The sequence below is a fragment of the Cryptomeria japonica genome, chromosome 7, assembly GCF_030272615.1.
Source record: "Cryptomeria japonica chromosome 7, Sugi_1.0, whole genome shotgun sequence".
In the NCBI taxonomy this organism is placed as follows: Eukaryota; Viridiplantae; Streptophyta; class Pinopsida; order Cupressales; family Cupressaceae; genus Cryptomeria; species Cryptomeria japonica.
The window spans coordinates 514,775,740-514,794,169 of NC_081411.1; the positions used below are offsets into that span (position 1 = coordinate 514,775,740).

The 18,430-nt window shown below is 36.3% G+C and overlaps 1 protein-coding gene across 2 annotated transcripts in view; it reads left to right on the plus strand.

Annotated features, from left to right (window-relative positions):
* The window catches only part of LOC131043799 (DNA (cytosine-5)-methyltransferase DRM2), a 153,997-nt gene that overhangs the window by 1,540 nt on the left and 134,027 nt on the right, over positions 1 to 18,430 (plus strand). For both annotated transcript variants that reach the window (XM_057977032.2, XM_057977033.2), the window contains exons 3-5: positions 802 to 898; positions 1,004 to 1,050; positions 1,137 to 1,274. In XM_057977032.2, the coding sequence (XP_057833015.2) occupies positions 802 to 898; positions 1,004 to 1,050; positions 1,137 to 1,274 (282 nt within the window). The remainder of the gene's footprint in view (positions 1 to 801; positions 899 to 1,003; positions 1,051 to 1,136; positions 1,275 to 18,430) is intronic.

Sequence of the window (18,430 nt, forward strand, 5' to 3'; positions counted from 1 at the left end):
GACCCTTACAATATAATACACGAATCAAGCAGTTGGGTATATCTTCAAAGTGTAGCTAATTGGTTATGTGATTATTTAACTGGCTTGTATAGATCATGTTTTTGAAAGATTTTTTTCCATTCTTCAGGAGTGAAATGTTGCTTGGATAGTTTCTAACTCTCGCACGTGCTCCTCCACACAGAAGATTTACTTGAATCAAAAAGTTTACAGAAAATTTTAAGGCAAAAAGAATTTAAGAGCCACTGTCAAAAGTATTTTAGAGAGCTTGAAAAATTCTATTTAACTTTGAGCTTAAAAAATAAGGTTTACTTTACAGAGTTCTCATCTCATGTATGTGCATGGCGGCTCATCAAACTCTGCGGGTCATATCTCAACTCTATGTTCATGACTGACATTATTCAAGGTTAACATTTATAGGTTTTCTTTTCTTAGGAGACTTTGGATTCCCTCACCAAAGGATAAGTCTGAATACCAGAATTGTTTAATTTATTTATTGCCCATTTACTTTAACTTTGGTTTAAGCCCTTGTATGATGTGCTCAACCCATCCAGTGCTCTCTTTAATTTTCTAATTGATTACCTTCCATGATTCACATATAAAGGACCTTTGTTTTGTAAATCTAAATACTTCACATATAGGATTTGTACTAAGTCACTTACGCTAAAAATATTAGACATTAAGTTGACCATTGGAACTTCTACATTGAAAATCTTAGGTTTTCATTACTAACAAATATACAAGATTTGTGCATCAGTGTAAGAAAAGATCTATTTTCTTATCACTCCATTATTTTATTTACAGGGAAGCTCATCAAACGCATCATGGAGCTCCATCAAAAGATGGTTTGTAGATATGGGATGTTCTTCCACCATAGTTGATAAGGCTATTGATATATATGGTAGTAATCCATTTCTCTAGCTGTGATTATCAAGCTGATTTTGTGATTAAAGTCTACTTTGCAATTGGCTTTAGCGATTCTAATAATTAAATTTTCTCATGTCAGGAACGAAGAATGAGGATGACATATTAGAATATGTATTAGCTTGTCAAGTGAGTGAATTGATTCAGATTCCTAAAATGGTTGACGAAATTTTTTACTTTGGCCTATGATAACAATTGCTGTTATATTTTTATAGGCTGCTGATTATTCATCAGATTCGAGTCACCAAGATTCTTTCACTGATTTAGAGAGATTGGAGTGGGAGGACACGTATAACTTTGGAGAGAATGAAGTGAAAAGCCAGCCGCAGTTCTCTGAATTTGCACATCTAAAGGTGATAATTTTATATTGAAACGCTAGAAATAATCTGCAGTTTTTTTTTTTAAGATGTAGTCTTAGATTTGATGTAAGCTTCATCCGTTCTATAATTTTTATATGGCTTATCTAGTATTTTTTTTAAGCTTACACAAATTACCCTAATAAGAGATTAGGCTATGACAGATAATATAAGGTTATGTTCCATGTACCCTGGATGTTGGGGTATGTAAAGTAGGAAGATTTTCGAAAATAGAAGGATCTTTTCCTTGCCTTAAAATCATAGAGGATGGCATAGGATATATTTGTATTTAAAAATACAAAAAGCTTAATTTCGTAATTAATGACCCTGCAGAAATGTCAAACTACATAATAAATATTTTTGCACAAACAAAAAATATCCATACACAACACTATGAAGCTACTTGTGCATTCAATGCTTAAGTAATGAATTTCATAAAACTAAATCTTAAACAATGCCTTGGAGCTATGTAAAATTTCTTTGTTGAAAATGAGACATAGTTCCACGTTGTCATGCACTTGTATATAATATAATCAGATGAATCAAAAATTGGAACAAAAGGTTCCCACTCATTAATGGGTTTTGAGTACTTCTAGACATCCTTTATGCAATTGTTGGAATTCTCAACATTCTTGAGTTGTAGATCCCTAAGTTGAAATCAATGACTTCTTGGGAAACCTATGGAATTGGAATTCTAGATATCCCTAACCCATAGTCCCTAATCTAAGGGACGACCAAGGGACAAAAGTGGTGTCCCTATTGCTACATATGCCAAGATCACAACCAAGATACATTTTCTATCTATCCCACATCCCCATACCAATGGAGACAGATTAACACATTCTCAATCCTTGGGTAAGCATGTATGAGAATACTAGATAACATAGCATTTGAAAATCTTTTTTGCAACTAAAACATGGAGTTACCTATTCTTTAGTTCATGTTTTGGTTTCATATCATGTTATTAAAAAATAATAAGCATCTTATACACTAGTTGGCAGAGATATTAGTTCGTCAAGTCACCTATGGTATTGCACATGATTCTTTTTGCAGTTACATTAATCGTGTTTTGATCACTTGCAAACAATAGGATCTCTAATTTATTTTTTTCTTTGAGGTTCAAACTTTTCTATGAAAGCACATCCTCTCTTTTGTGCCTAATTTTTTCTATAATAAAAGATGACTCCAAAATATATGCCTAAGAAGAATCTTGGACCTTAGAAGTACTTTATTTTTTGAAATAGATCAACATATATTAAAGATGTGGTAAAATTAAACATAGGATAGGTTAGAAAATGAAAAAGTGTGGACTGTCAATTTGTCTTCCTAAACATGATTTTGTCCATATGTACAAGAAGCCTAGAATTTCAATTTTCTGACAATTATACCAAAGAAAACCAAGATAGGAAGCCTAAAACATATGAACATATAGAGTATGTATCCTATGATTGCTCAATATTTTCTATTTTCTCCAACACCACAAGGTAAATATTTTTCAGTAGAAAATTGGAAATTAGGCCCTTCCCATAGTTGAAACTAAGATCACTTATGGAGGCTCGTTAGGATGATCTTTCTTCTATCTCTAGGATTAGCTTCCTTAATTGGCTCAACTTGGAGCCAAGCATTGGGGTAGTTTGTCAAGCTATTAGTTTATTCTTGCATGCTGTTGCACCTCCAAACTTGGGTTGCTTGGTTGTTGGATACATGTTTGTAACGTCCCCTTTTAGTATCTTTTGTCAAATTTCTGGTTCTTTTTGTATTTTTTTAAAATTTCTTGAAACAAAACTCAAACTGGAGCAGCAAAATCAAAATGAAACTAATTTCTAGAAACTTGTTGTCACACATTTTATGGCTGGAAAATAGCTTCAACTTCTCCCCAATCTAGTAAAATTCACTTATAGATGATAAATAACCCAAATGAAAATGCTGGTTAAGGTATGATACAAAACAGACAGCCAACACCACACCTTTTTATATGCAATCACACTAAGATCTAAGTAGAGAATGCTCACATACAATCAATGTCAATGTCAATATAACTAAAAGTGAATGAATTGAATTTTCAAATGCCAACAAACATACAAGAATGGAACCCTAGCATATTAAGTTTGATTAGATATGAATTAAACACCATTTTATCACCTTTGCAATGCCTTTATGAGATTTGCAAAACGCTGGAGCAACTTACATTGACTGACATGCACAATTTTCAGATTCATAATAATTGAAATTGACCAAATATGATGAATGTGCAGCTGTAGGAGACCTATATGGTGAATATTAGACAAATTTGGTGGATGTATCTGACTGTATTGTGGCAGCAACAATGGCGAGGTGAATGCCCTTGGAAGGTCATGTGGCAGCAACAATGGCGAAGTAAATGCCCTTGGGAGGTCATGTGGCAGCAACAATGGCAAGGTAAATGCCCTTGGGAGGTCATGTGGCAGCTGGAAATAGTCAATTAAAAGGTGCGCAGCAGTCCAAGGGCTTCCAAAATGCTGAAAATAGTCAATAAATTGTTTCCTAACAGAAATATATGCTAATGTTGCTTTCCCAAAGTGTTGTTTTAACCTCTTCCAATGTTGTTATGCCCAATTATGGCCTGAAAATGAATAAAAACAGCAATAACTATTTGAGATCTTCCCTCCCAAGCAATGGTGCTTCCAAAGAAAGTGGCTGGAAATGTTGTTGAGACAATAAAGAAAGCTCTCCAAAAACCCTCCAAAGTGATGGCGCTATCACTTGATTTGCAGATTATGCAAGATAAGGTGATGAATTCACCATGCTGGTATACTCGATTTGTTGGCTGTAGATTTTGGTTGCTGCACTAATGATGGATAATTATCAACCCAAATAGCGAACATTTCCCTTGGAATGTTGGCGCCCTAACTCGAGCAGAAATAACTATTCAGTATCATTTAAATAATGATTATTACCTCCATATTTCAGTAGCAGATGAAGCTATAAATCCTCTCCCAAATGTGATGCACTATATCGCCATTAAATGGCAATGCAACAAGTGCAATGAATTCTGAAACCTAAAATTAAACTCTTCAAATCATGAACCAGAATTATGAAAATGCTCCAAACTAGTTTTCATCCCTAAATCAAATGGTGAAAATCTAAGAGAGTTTTCATCCTCCAAGATCCTCAAAATCAACCAAGGGTTTTTGTTTGTGGAAGTAAACTTGAACACAGCTCAAATTCTAGAAATTGAATGGCAAAATGATGTCAAAGACATGAGATATCCAAATAAAGCTAAGCACCCTCCTTTTGTAGTGCTTCAATTAGGCCCTTGGGACCAATTTCTTGAAGTATTTGTAAATACTTTTATTTTATTTTCAAATATTAATTATTTATTTATAAGTGCTAAAAACTCTTTTTATTCTAATAACAATATTATTTAAGTTTCCCCTTAAATTAAAAACTACTAGACCCAACTTAAAATAATATTAATTTTTTCCCTTGCTTTTCTCTTTAGTCTACTGGAAATGGGGATAGCCTAGAGGTCTTCTTCTTGGCTCTCTTTCTAAAAGGGGACATTGACAATTTAGAGCTCCAAATTGTATTGCATGGATTGCAAACCAATCATTTGAGGGGGTGATACATAAGGAATGTTAGTTAAGTTGCCCCTTGAATTCAAAATTACTAGGTCCAACTTAAAAAAATATTAAAAGTTATTTCCCTTGCTTTGCCCTTTAGCCTATGAGAAATGGGGATAGGCTAGAGGTATTCTTCTTGGCTCTATTATTGAAAAGGGGACATGACAATGTTATTGATCCAAAGTTTTCTACATGGATTGGAAACCAATCATTTGATAGGGTGATACATAGGAAGTGTCATTGACAGACTAATGTATCTAGTATCATTGAATTAATTACATTCTACTTATCCCTATGCCTAAGAACTAGCTACAATTCAGATTCTTAAGTGAGAACTAGTGATAATCAAACACAAACTGTTGATAATATAGCGTCAGTCAGTCTCCTTCTAGCCAATCCAAATGTGTGAATGGCCTATCGGCCTTACACATTTTATTTGTATTATGATTATCTATTTAATTCTTGTCTTGTTCAATATGCAAACATGCTTATATTATAATCGATGTATTTTGCATATCGTATATTGTCTTAATTATCCAATTAGACATTAGACTGGACATTAGTCAAACATTAGTTAGTAAGCAACTTATGTGAAAGTCACCATCCTTAGTGCATTTACCTAGGGTGGTGACTCTTGGAAAGAGTCACCCCCTCCTCACTTATATATCGTGGACAACTCTCAGGTCAAACAAAACATGGAACACATTCACGGTGAATAATATCTGGTCGTTATCATATCACAGCTAACAATATATCATGCAAAACAACTGTTGTCAGACCGAATCGAACAGAGAGACGAATCATAGACCATGGCTATCAGATTGGTGATAGATGACTGTAAACGAATATAGTATATCGTGGTTGGCAATCAGATTTATACAACAATTCATTGATAGATAATACATAGAACAAGATAAATTTAAATTCTGATTCATAAATTTAACACAAACATTGCATAAATTACACAATACATGAACACCCCTATTTATTATGTTCATCAAAATATAAAGTACATAATTGCCAATGTGTGATTATCCATGCCAAATCTCTACTTTCCCTTAGGTTTACAACATCAATGCTAATTGATGATATTTTGACCCTTATGTAATGTCCCCAATCAGATACACTAAGAAACTATGCTAATTTTTCGGTATTTTTCTGATTAAGGAAAATTGGAAGATAAATATTGAAAAATATATAGATTCAAACCCTCAATAGTTTTATGATATTTTCCAAGAATGAATACTGACAATTTGCATTGAATTTTACTCGACTTTATAGATATCAAAAATGCCTCAATACCTTAGGGATTTTATTTGAGAGAATTAAAGATAAACAAGATTTGCAATAATATTATTCAGCATGGATAAATATTTCAGAAGTTAGTGTAGTCGTAGTTGGAAAACTTGGACTCGGAAAAAACTCCCCAGACAAAAAACTTGACTCGACAAAAACTCAGCAATTTTTTCAAGATTTGCAATAATATTATTCAGCATGGATAAATATTTCAGAAGTTAGTGTAGTCATAGTTGGAAAACTTGGACTCAGAAAAAATGCTCTAGACACAAAAAACTAGACTCGACAAAAACTAAGCAACTTAAAAAATTGCTTAAACTTAATTAGAAACACATTGTTTTGCAAAATTCAATGAAAAGATGTATCCAATGAGTCCATAAATGAATACAAAAGTGTTTTTATCAAATCCGATTGATTTGAATGCAAATTAAGTACAAAATTGCATCCGCATATGGAATCTTGATGGTTGATAGCCTAATAGTTGATACAATAGACAATTGACAAAATGAAAAGTAAATACAACATTTTACATCTTCCTCTTCCTTGATCTACTAAAAACTAGGGAAGAGGTAGAACTGAAAGCTAGGGGAGAGGTAGAACTAGAGGATCTAGTCCTTGAAGTCTATTGTGGCTCCTCACTTGGCATGAAAGGTAGTGGCTCGACCTCAATCCTCATAGTAGATGCCAATGGCAAGGAATCCTCCTCAAACTCATCAAAGTCATCAAATCCTACATCTCTTTCTACAGGAAAGATTATGATAATTTAAAAAACACTAACAAATATTGAAAGAAAAATATTATTCAGTTGAAAAGAAGATTGCATATATTTTCATATGAAAAACTAAATATTACAATAACACTATACACGCTTTATAGACTGTTTTTGATAAATAAAGCAGCGTTAACTAGGGCGCTGGCCCTTTACAAAGCCAACAGGCTAACGGAATTAAATAGACCAAGCAGGGGTGCAAACCCCAAACAAACAGAGTTAGACAGGCCAAACAAACCTACCTGTCAAACCATCAACAACCCAACCCAACTCAAGAGTGGGGAGAATCCACAACTTGACGAAGGGGTGGCTGGGGAAGGGGGGTAGATTTTCCCTTCCGCCTGCGACAAACAACCGTCAAGGCAACACTATCATTAGGAATATTCAAAGAAAAATCAGGCGGGGGAGACCCCGAAGAGTCACTGCCAGACTGCTACAGCAGAACACCAGGAGACTGTTGTTGCAGAACAACAACAGACTGCTGCTGAAGAAGAACAAAATCGCCAGAAGAAGAGCAAAGCTGAGGATCAGGAGCAACGGATGTAGGAGCCAAGGGCACGAAAGGGTCTACAACAGTAGTAACCTCAACAAAGGCATCATCAACAGTAAGGGGCACCTCATCTCGAGAGGACTCAATCGAGACAGAGTCAGAAGCATTAATTGTCAAGTGATCTTCAGTAGTGTCCTTCCACCAAGTAGTAGCGCCTTTTGCGGCGAGAGAGAGTAGTTTGAAGCTACATGGCCCGTTGAGAAGCACCTTTGACAGCGAAAGGGGAGGCCCTCATAATCCAGCGGTTGAGCCCATGGCCTATCCCCAACCATAAGAACCACATCCCTGGGGAGGGCTAGAGATATGTCAACATCAATTAATAGGCGAGCAAAAGTAGAATGACCCATGGAGATCATGGCATCGTCAACCTTCAAGAAGCTGCCAATGGAGTTACCGATGGCCTCAAAGCAAGAAGGCTCCCAGAAATGGAGGGGGAGATTGGGGAGGCGGACCCAAACCGGATGAATCTGTTGGTTGAAAATTTTGTACACTTGGGGAAATATACAAAATTGTGGTTTCAACCACAGCACACGAGTAAAAACTCTCCTAATTAAGGGAAGGCTCCCCCTATCTAACTACAACTTGGAAAATAAAATGGGATGGGACAACAATCTTTCTTCTTTTTTCAAGAAAGACAATATCCTTTTCTCTTCACAGAAAAGGATAGCGATTGAATATGAACAACAGTAATTACTTTCAAGTGAAATGAGAGAAAGGAAATGAAGTTTCCTGAAAGCGCAAAGACTTCCGTCACTTCCTTTGGGACGGGACAGCAATATCAAGCTCAAAGACTTGACTATTGGAAGTCCTATCTACCCTTTGCTATACTAAAATTTACAATGAATAAAAGATAACAGCTCAAAGACTGGAATAATCTATTCTTTCAACATAAAGACAAGAAATAATGCGAGCTCAAAGACTTGCTGCTATTTCTTATCAAACAATAATTTTTCCTCAAGAATAGACGCAAGCTCAAAGACTTGCTGCTCCTTCAAGAGGGTTTCCTATTTTAATTAATCTTCTCTACTTGCAGCTCAAAGACTTCAAATCAGATTGGACTAAGCTCCTTTAGAAACACTTTGCATAGAAGAAATAAAAAGATTCAAACTGAAACATGTAGTTCAAAGACTCAAAACTTGAGTAATCCTTCTTTATTATTCTTCAAAACCTTCAATTCACATACATAAGCTCAAAGACTTCTTGCTGTAAATTTGGCAGAGTTTTTGGTTGCTTTCCAAAAGATATATTTACAATGGACCTCTCAAGTATTTATAGAAGAGGAGCCTTGAGAAAAAGGTGGGAGGATCCTAACTAACTTGAGAGATTCTCTCAACCACCAAGACTCCTTCAATAAATAACTGAGACTTCATTAATTAACTAAGAGTTACTCTAACTAACTAAGACTTATTCCAACTACAGTCCTAATCGGACATAACTTGTAGTTGCCTTACATGTAATTACAAAAGTACAAGTAATGTGTAACTTGTATTTTTACAAAAATTACTTTTACATGTAACTTGTCAAAACGAAATTACAACTAAAGATTACAAAAGAGGGAAAATTCAACTAAGTGTTGAAAAACACTTAAGTTGCCTTTTGTGAAGACACGAATCCTTGAAATTTTCTGATGCTCACTTGTAGTTCCTCGGGATTTGGTTCATGGGTGTTCTTAGCAACAACCATAGTCTTCACAATAGTGTCGTGACAGCGGAGGAGCGCAGAATTGTCTTTATCCAGGATAGACTGGATCTCATGCAAAAAGGCTTGGTGTTTCATCAATGCTTGAATTGAAGCTGCCGAGAATTGTTCGCTCCTCCACTCATTATGAATCCTCATTTGTAAATCAGCAAGAACTTCTTCTAGAATCAGCTCTCCATCCTGACTTACTATATTGCAAGAGGCCCCTTCACAATGTGAGACAATACCTCGATAGACTTCATCCCGGAATCTCCTTGCATCACTGATCTCCTCAATGAGGGATTTAAGAACAAGGGTTTTGTTTTCCATCAGTTCCTCAAATTCCAAGTACATGACCCTGGAAGAGATGATGGTGTGTTCCTGCAAAATACTCAGCTGTTGTTGGGGCATGGTACGCCAGATTGCCAGACTTTTCTCAACGCTTTCCAGATTCTTTTTGAAAGTGTTAGAAGTCTGATCCAATTTCTCCTCAATGGTTTCCAACTTAGACATTATTTGAAAAATGTCTTTTATCACTTGCACGCATTGATCATGAAGCTGATCAATCCAGGAATCCAGTGCTTGTACTTTCTGAGCAGCCCTTTCCACTCCACGAATCGATTCTTGGGAACCGGAAGAACCTATGGAGTTACTCCCTTCAGCAACAGGTTTTGTGATTTTATGGATGGCTGCCATGAGCTGTCGGTTTTCTTCTTCTAGCTTGTCTTTCTTTGCAAGAAGATCGTCACACCTTTGCACTAGTGAAGCAACAGAAAACTGAGCATCATGTTTAATGACTTCATGTGTTTGCTTGCCCAATTCTACCCTTGTAACCTTATAATCAGCAGCTGACATTTCATCAAGTGGTTTATCTGTAATAGGTTCCACAATTTCAGCTATTTTCATCTTGTTGCTATCAACAGTTACCCTAGAGATAGTCTTTGCCTTCTTAGCAACTTTTGATCTGGACTGTTTGAGTTGCTGGTAGTCAAAGGCATCAGGTGAGATCTCTTGCTTCTTTCTTTTCGGGGTGAAAGAACTAAGCCATGGAGGCAAAGTCATCAATTGACTTCCAGTAGTAGCTGTAGGCAAAGGAGAAGCAGTTTCTGTTTGAATTACCGTGGTCACCCTAGGAGGAATATCTGTTTGAATAGCGACCACGGTTTGCTTAGTTACCAATGGGCATGAAGATTGCCTCATGAATTCTTCAAAACCAGAAGTGGAAGTATCAATTTCTGATAACTGAATGCAAGTGGGATTATCTTCAGGAACTTCCAACACACTTTCTCGTTGTTGCTCAGGAGAAGGCCCGTATGCTGAAATGGGAACTGCATTCTGAGGAGACTCATCAATGAGCAAATCAGGAGGAGAAAGAGGCGTCTCAATAGAAACTGGAGGAATGACCTCATGAGGCGTGTTTGAAACTGGAGACTTAGGCGCATCATCAGATTGCTGCCCCTCTTCTGGATTATCCAGATCGATCACCTGAACATGGAACCGTGATTTCTCCTTCCCACGAGTAGTTGTCTCCTCAGGAGGAAGCACTACTGCACGACTAACTCGTAACTTGATCCTTGTGCCTGAAGATGAAGCACCCTCCTTATTGTCAATCTGAATCTCAGACTTCCGTCCAAGAGGCCCTGTAGAATCATTTTCTTTACCAACCTTGATTTTGATAAGTCTAACAGCATTACTTTTCAGCCATGCGTTAGTGTTGGCCAAGATAGGCTGAAATCTGTCAAGGATGGAGACGCACTCCTTGTGTGACCATTGGATCAAAGGAAGTGGAGCTTCCTCAACCCTTCATGAAGTGTATTCAGGATCAAGTATATGCCCGTCATCAATCATCCCTTGTGGGATATCCGCCAAGTTCAAGTCAACAATTTGCTCAACAGTGAGCCTGCAATAATCCATCTTCAGAACTTCAGCTTCTGTGCGGAGATCTGCCCAGATGTCTTCAATGCGATGAACATGCACAAAGGATTTCTTGATCTTTTCCTTCATACCTCTATAATCAAAATCAGCTCTAGGTTTGAACCTCTTAAGCTTGATTTCCTGCAATTCAACCTCCATGGCCTTAGCCTTCACAGATGTGACAAGGGAGTATCGACCAATTTTCAATGGATTTGTGCTGGAGATCCCCATTCCAACCTTGTTTCTAGCAGGCTGAAGAGTATGAACAGCCATAATCTGTCTTCCCAACTCCATAAGAATTATCTTATCGGTTGGGTATCTCGGAAGCATGTATGGCTGTCCATCATAGCACCCAATCCTCATGTAGGTGAAGGTGGGAAATTGCAGGAATAAACATCCATACTCAGATACCTTGACCCATGCCTCATCTGATACTCGTTTATTTCTGAGATCCATGTCAAACTGACACATAAAATATCCAAAGAATGCGTCTTGGACTCTTCTGAAATGTAGTCTGCTAGGTTTCAAAGGCAGCTGGTCATAATATTCCCAAACTGGTATGAGCGAGCGATCACCCTTGGTAGAAAGACCTGGAAAGTGTCTAAGTGATGCTGCCAGATATACCAAATAAGAATTCATAAAGAAGGTCATAGTGGTAGGAACCGCTGCAAGTTGTCCGCACAAAGCATCGCTGATGATTTCACCCCATGAAATGTGATGCGACTGCCGTATGAACATGATGAATTGATACATCCATGGCTCAAAGACATTAGAGTGCTCAAGGCCTAACATTCTGCTGAGAAGAGTGATGGTGTCTCCTATCTCCCACTTGAAATCACAACGGTACAACTTTGCCCATCTTGAGAAGGAAGGACGTGGCTCATGAATCCACCTATTGATGTGGCGCTTGCAATCTTTTTCTCTTTTCACATAATACTCTGCTGCACTTTCTTTGGTGATTTCCATATAAACAGGTGCAGGAGGTATTTTGAAGACCTTCTCGATTGTATCCGCATCAAGACGAATTATGGCTTCACCATCATCATTTTTTATGACTCTTGACTCTTTGTCAAAATGATGGGCGCATGCAAGAACAAATTCAGGTTCTAGGGCAGCCACTGGGAAAGAAGATGCATGATGGATATGGCTGTCCAACAGCCGCTGCAAGTTGTTATCCTGTGGATCTTCTACCCTGTGAATGAATTCTGCCATATCAACGTGCCCTATTTCTGTGTCCCTGATGCGATCCAATGGAGAGGATACCTGGGAAGGTGTAACCTCATTCTGGTATTTATCATATTTGTATTTCATTTTCTTTGGAGTTGGCGATGCCGGCAAATCTGACATTGATTGCGAACCTGAAATGCTGTGATGAAGACTTAAAAGGGTTAAGGCCACATCATAATCAGCTGCAAATATCATTCTTTCTTTTTTTTTTCAATTGGGTAAAACTTTGATCTCTGAATTTCATGGTTTTGTGAGAAGAAGAGGGAAGACATGTAGAAATGGGAAAATCTTGACTTTGACCAATTTCGGATCTTGGGGGAATTTTCGCAAGTATACAAGTTGAAAAGTACATACATGCAATCGGGATTTTAAAACCCGAATACAAGTATACTTGTAAATTCGAAAATGGAGAAACGGATGAAAAATGGGATTTTGACTTGCGGGAAATGATGGAAATGGAAAGTACGGATATGGGGAACGTGAATGGATGGAAATGGGAATATCCGGGATAGTCATTTTCATGAAAATGGGAAGATCTTTTCAACATGTAATCCGGTTTTTAAAACCCGAATTTGCAAGAGAGGGGTATTTCACATTTTTCAAGCTTGGAAATTTAACCAAAAATGATTAAATTTCTCAACCGTAAGGGAAGAACAAGAATTTCCAGCGAACTTGTAATCGAGATTTAAAATCCCGAATACAAGCTAAGATGGAATTTTGAGAAGAATAATGCAATTTAACAATTGCATTTCAAAGGGAAGATTTGTTTCATGAAAACCAATTTTAAGGGAAGAACAACACATGCGAAGAATGTAATAAATAACGAAAAATGAAGAAAACATGAAAATAATAAAAAGAAGAGAAGAAAGGAAGAACATACCTTGATTGGAAAATCAAAATGCTTCTCCAACAATGCAATACTTCTTGAGATGAAGAAGCAAAACTGAACTATTAAACCCTTATCACGTTTTTGTGAAAATGCCCCCAAAAATGGCAGCAATCTTAAACTTGGAAGAGTAAAATGCCAATGAAAGTGTTCATTTCAAGTTTGTTGAAGCAAAACGATCAAGGTATGTGCTGAAGCAATAACACCAAAGGTGTTTGAAGAGGTAACAATGTCAAAGGATTAAAACGCAGCCAAAGAGAGTCACGTTTTTGTGAAAAACGTGGTATTCATTACACATTCAATGAACCATTAAATGGTGCGAAACTTCTCTTACCCTCCACACCTTAGGAAGGAAGATCAAAACGATTTAGGAGTGTGCGAAATGTTAAAGATTCAACCCCTCAAAACGTGGCATTAATGATTCACGTTAGGAAAAAACGTGGTTGCTGTTTTTAGGGTAAAAACCAGCGAATTTGTCTTTGAAATGGCATGATAGATGTCTAAAAATGCAAGAAGATAGGATGCAAACCCAAAACGCCTCCTTCATCCAACGATTCATCCACGAATTTCGCTTTGAAAAAGTCCAAAATCGCTTCCTTCTTGCATTTCGGGTTTTGAAAAACAAATGACAAGTTCGTTTTCTTCAAAAGGAAGCAAATCGGGTTTTGGATATAAAATGACAAGTTCGATTTGCACTTTTCCCTCTTTCATGCTTAAAATCGGGTTTTGGATATAAAACAACAAGTTTAAAATCTCACTTTTTCACTCATTAAGCCAAAATCGGGGTTTTTTGGACAAATGACAAGTTTAAAATTGTCAAAAATGAACTTTTATGTTAAAATCGGGTTTTAAAAGACAAACTGCAAGTTTAAAAATACTTGTAAGGGGGAAATAAAATCCCTACAACAAGTATTAAACACTTGCACACATGTAATGGGGATTTAAAATCCCTATTACATGTGTGAAAACCATTAAAGTAGGAGTTTTTTGAACAAACTGCAAGTTTACTTGCAGTTGAGCTAAAAAACCCCTATTTTAACTAAAAATGACCAAAAAACAACAAAAAGATAAAAACATTAAATGGGAAACTTAAAATAAATTACAAGTGACATATTTGAAATAAAAAATGCACATGTAAGTGATCAAAAATTCCCCTACAAAGACCACAACAATGAATATCATTAAAACTTGCAGTTTGAAGAAAATTCTCCACCTGCAGTCTGGGTTTTAAAACCCGAAATTGAAGGAAAGGCATAGCAAACGAACCCAGAATTGGATGAAATTCGAAACGTAGTTCGAGAATGGACTGAGGATCAAGCCAGTCCAAGGATTAGTCGAAATTCTGCCTCGGGAAGCGTGCCATAGAGTAAAAATTTCAATTTTTTCATAAAAATTTCACTGTAGTGGTCCTTCATTTTTGGAAACAAAAATGAGGACAACAGAATCGATAGAGATTCAGTAAGGGGGTTGAAGGAAGAAGACCAGGTCTTAATAGAGAGAGAGTGATCCCCCCAAGACCACAACTTTCCCAGAACCAAATCACGGTTAAGAGTAGAGGTAAAAGAAGCAATAAAAAAGCCTTTAGCACAAGGGAAAATCTCAATGCCATAAGCAACTAAAGGCTTCCAAGAATCACTCACCCAATGAAGACTGTTGATCTTCTACACCAATCAGATTAAAAAGAAAAATCAAAGCTAAAAACTAAAAAATAGTGCACAAACTGTTTTTAAGCTAAAAACTAGATAACTGCATATGTGTGTAGTCTTTTTTAAGAAAGAAAAAAAATAAGAAAAACAAAAAACTGGATCAATTTGCAACGCATCATTTTGATATTCAATCTCCAACACATCGATCATATCTTTAATCTCCCCCCTGAATGATCAATGGAGGTGAGTCCCAAATCTGACATTTCAAATTCTTGTTTCATTTCTGCCTAAAATTTCTCCATAAGATCTTTGATGTTACCTCTAAAAATAAGATCATCAACATAAAGGCAAATAATGACAATATCATTACCAATACGTTGTACATACAAGGTGGGATTTGAGTGGGGGATTTGAGTGGCTTCTGTTGAATCCCTGCATGAAATAACTACCAATTATAGCATACCAGGCATGATGAGCTTGCTTCAACCCATATAGAGGTTTCTTCAACTTGTATACTAAGTGTTCTTTTTCTAGAACTTCATAACCCATAGGCCGTTCCAAATAAACTTCGTCATCTATATAACTATTAAGGAATGTTGATTTCACATCCATGTGATATATTGGCCACTTGTATTGTGCACCAATAGCCAATATAATCTTGATTGTATCAAGTCTAGCAACAAGAGAATTTTTTTTTGAATAATCCACTCCAGGTGTTGTGCAAATCCCTGGGCAAGTAATCTTGCCTTATGCCATTCTACTAAACCATTTGCATGATATTTGACTATATATATCCATTTCATACCAATCACCTGCTTATCTTTGGGAAGTTGCACTAATTCTCAAGTATTATTTTTATGAATGGAATTCATCTCATCATTTATAACATTAACCCATACTAGTTCTTTCACTGCTTCATGCACAAAGGGTTCAACTTGAATTGTACTAAGCAAAGAAAAATTAATAACTGGATTTATATTTGCACTCTAATAAATATCAACCAAACTTTGTACCTTTCTTGGAGCTAATGTTGGAGGTGAATCATCACCTGAGTTTATACTACTAGAAGAACTAGGTGAACTTGGAGGACTTGAGCTTAAGCTTGAACTTCCGCTTGAGCTTGTGGGGAAAGGAGGAATGCGATTATCTTCCATGCTAATGATTATTGATGCATTTTTCTGTACACTATCTTTCCATTGCCATACTCCCCCTTTATCAAAAACCACATCTCAACTAACAATCCATTGTTTTGTGTTAGGATTATAGAATCTATATCCTTTAGTTATAGTAGAATATTCCACGAAGATACAAATTTGGGATTTGGCATCCAACTTCTGCTTTTGAACTAAAACATGCACATATGCCAAGAAATCAAATATTCGAAGATGAGCCATTGAAGGCTTGTGACCACTCTAGGCTTCCTTTGGAGTGATGCTTTGAATTACTTTTGTGGGACTTTGGTTCATAATATATACTGTTGTGGCAACTGCTTCTCCCCAAAAACTATTTGGATGATTTTTTGTCTGCATCATACTTAGTGATATTTAATGGTACGGTTCTTTCTTTTAGCAATACCATTTTGCTGAGGTGTATATGCGGCAGTAAGCTATCTTTGTATGCCATTCTTAATAAGAAAACTCATTAGAAGTAAACTCTCCCCCTCTATCTGTTCTGAGTATCTTGACATAATACACACTTTGCTTTTCAGCCTTAGCTTTGAAATTCTTGAAGCATGCAAAGGCTTCAAACTTTTGTTTAAGAAAACAAACCCAATTGTGGCAAGAGTAATCATCAATGAAAGGAAAAAAAATAAAGGTTCGTACCCAATGATTCTTCTTGCATGTAACTACAAATGTTAGCATGCACAAGCTCTAGAGGAGATTTTGACCCTCAAAGATTTGTTCACCAGAAAACTGTCTCGATGATGCTTGCCAAGTCCACACCCTGAACAAACTTCTTCTTTAGCCTGAATTGCATGAAGCCCCCTCACCATATTCTTTTTGTGAAGCAAAGTTAACCCTTGAAAATTCAGATGACCATAATGTTGATGCCATAACCACGAATCATTTGTGGTTGATTTGAGTGCATGCAACTTACTAAAAACCAATGTGAGAGGAAACAATCTATTCTCTGTCATACTAGCCTTTGCTACAAGATGATAATTATTAGATTTATCAAATATTTTGTAGCAGTTATCTTCAAATACTACTTTGTGTGTAGGTGATAGATTTCTAAGAGAATGAATACAAATCTAGAAAAAGCAGATTGAGACGCACAAAACCAAATTTTTAGGAAGTGAAAATTCTTGGTCAAAATCGCCTAGCAATAGTGACCGACACTTTTCCGACAAAATTTCAGGAAGATACTTAGAGCAACATCTTGATTCTGAAACGGTTTCCAATATTTGCATCTTACACAACATTGACCTGCATTTCCAAACTCAGATTTCAAACACAGGTTCCTCTTTGCTTCCCATTTCCAAATCTATACTTGATGTCTACATATCTATTCTGAAACTATTTGTTTATGCTGATCATTGTCAATTTTACATCATTAGCCCTAGCTCTTACATTTAATCATTTCATATCCAATTACAAATTTCAACTCAAACAAGGTGAATAAAATTGAGTTTGTGCTCAACCCTTTCCAATAGACTTGAGGTTGAGCGTATTGAGTCTTATTCCCCTTAATTGAATTTGGTTACGAATGGGTTTCGTTCCTAGATCACATAATTAGACTAGTGAATCCCCATTTACATTGATTACAACTCCATTCTCTGCATAGCTGTCCTATATGTTACTTGGATGTCTTTTTGTCACTGTTAGTGTAGGTTTTTATTTTCCTAGTTGGATTTATTATTTTCCGTTTTCCTAGATTTTTCCTACACTTTAATTAAGCTTGCTTAGGTTAATAAAGCATGTTTACTTAAGACAAGTGGGTATTGAGGTTTCGGCATGCTATGAGGAGGTGCATTTACTATGTTTAGACCATCATGGTGGTCTCTCCTCATTGGCCGGTATTGCCACCTCCACCCCTCTCTTGATTCTATATAAACATGCTACCTTGCTTGTATTTTCATATAGTTGGAGATAGTAATCTGATGCTATTTTTCCTTGGAGCACTTCACATCAGTTTTCTCTCGGTATCACTGTTATGCTATTTATTTCATTTGCATTTACAGTTTATTTGATCTATCTCTTTCAATTTAATTCTGGGTAGTAATTTGTTTCTCAGATTTTAACATGGTATCAGAGCCTGTTTTGAAAGATTAGATTATTGTAGATACTAGATATCTTGTTAAATCTTGCTGTGTTTTCTTTTGCATTTTGCATGATCTGAAAAACCAACAAAGGTTTAAGAAGATCCAGTAATATTGTTTTACATAAATGTTTTTTTTTGTAAAACAAGGTTTTTGAAGCTTAGATTTGTTTTACATAAATGTTTTTTTTGTAAAACAAGGTTTTTGAAGCTTAGATTTGTGAAGGAACTTTCAAATAGTGTATTTTGAGGCCTAACAAACCTTACCTTTGTATTTGGAAGGCCCCAAAACCTCTATTTTCATATAAAGTGTGTGCAGATCAGACAT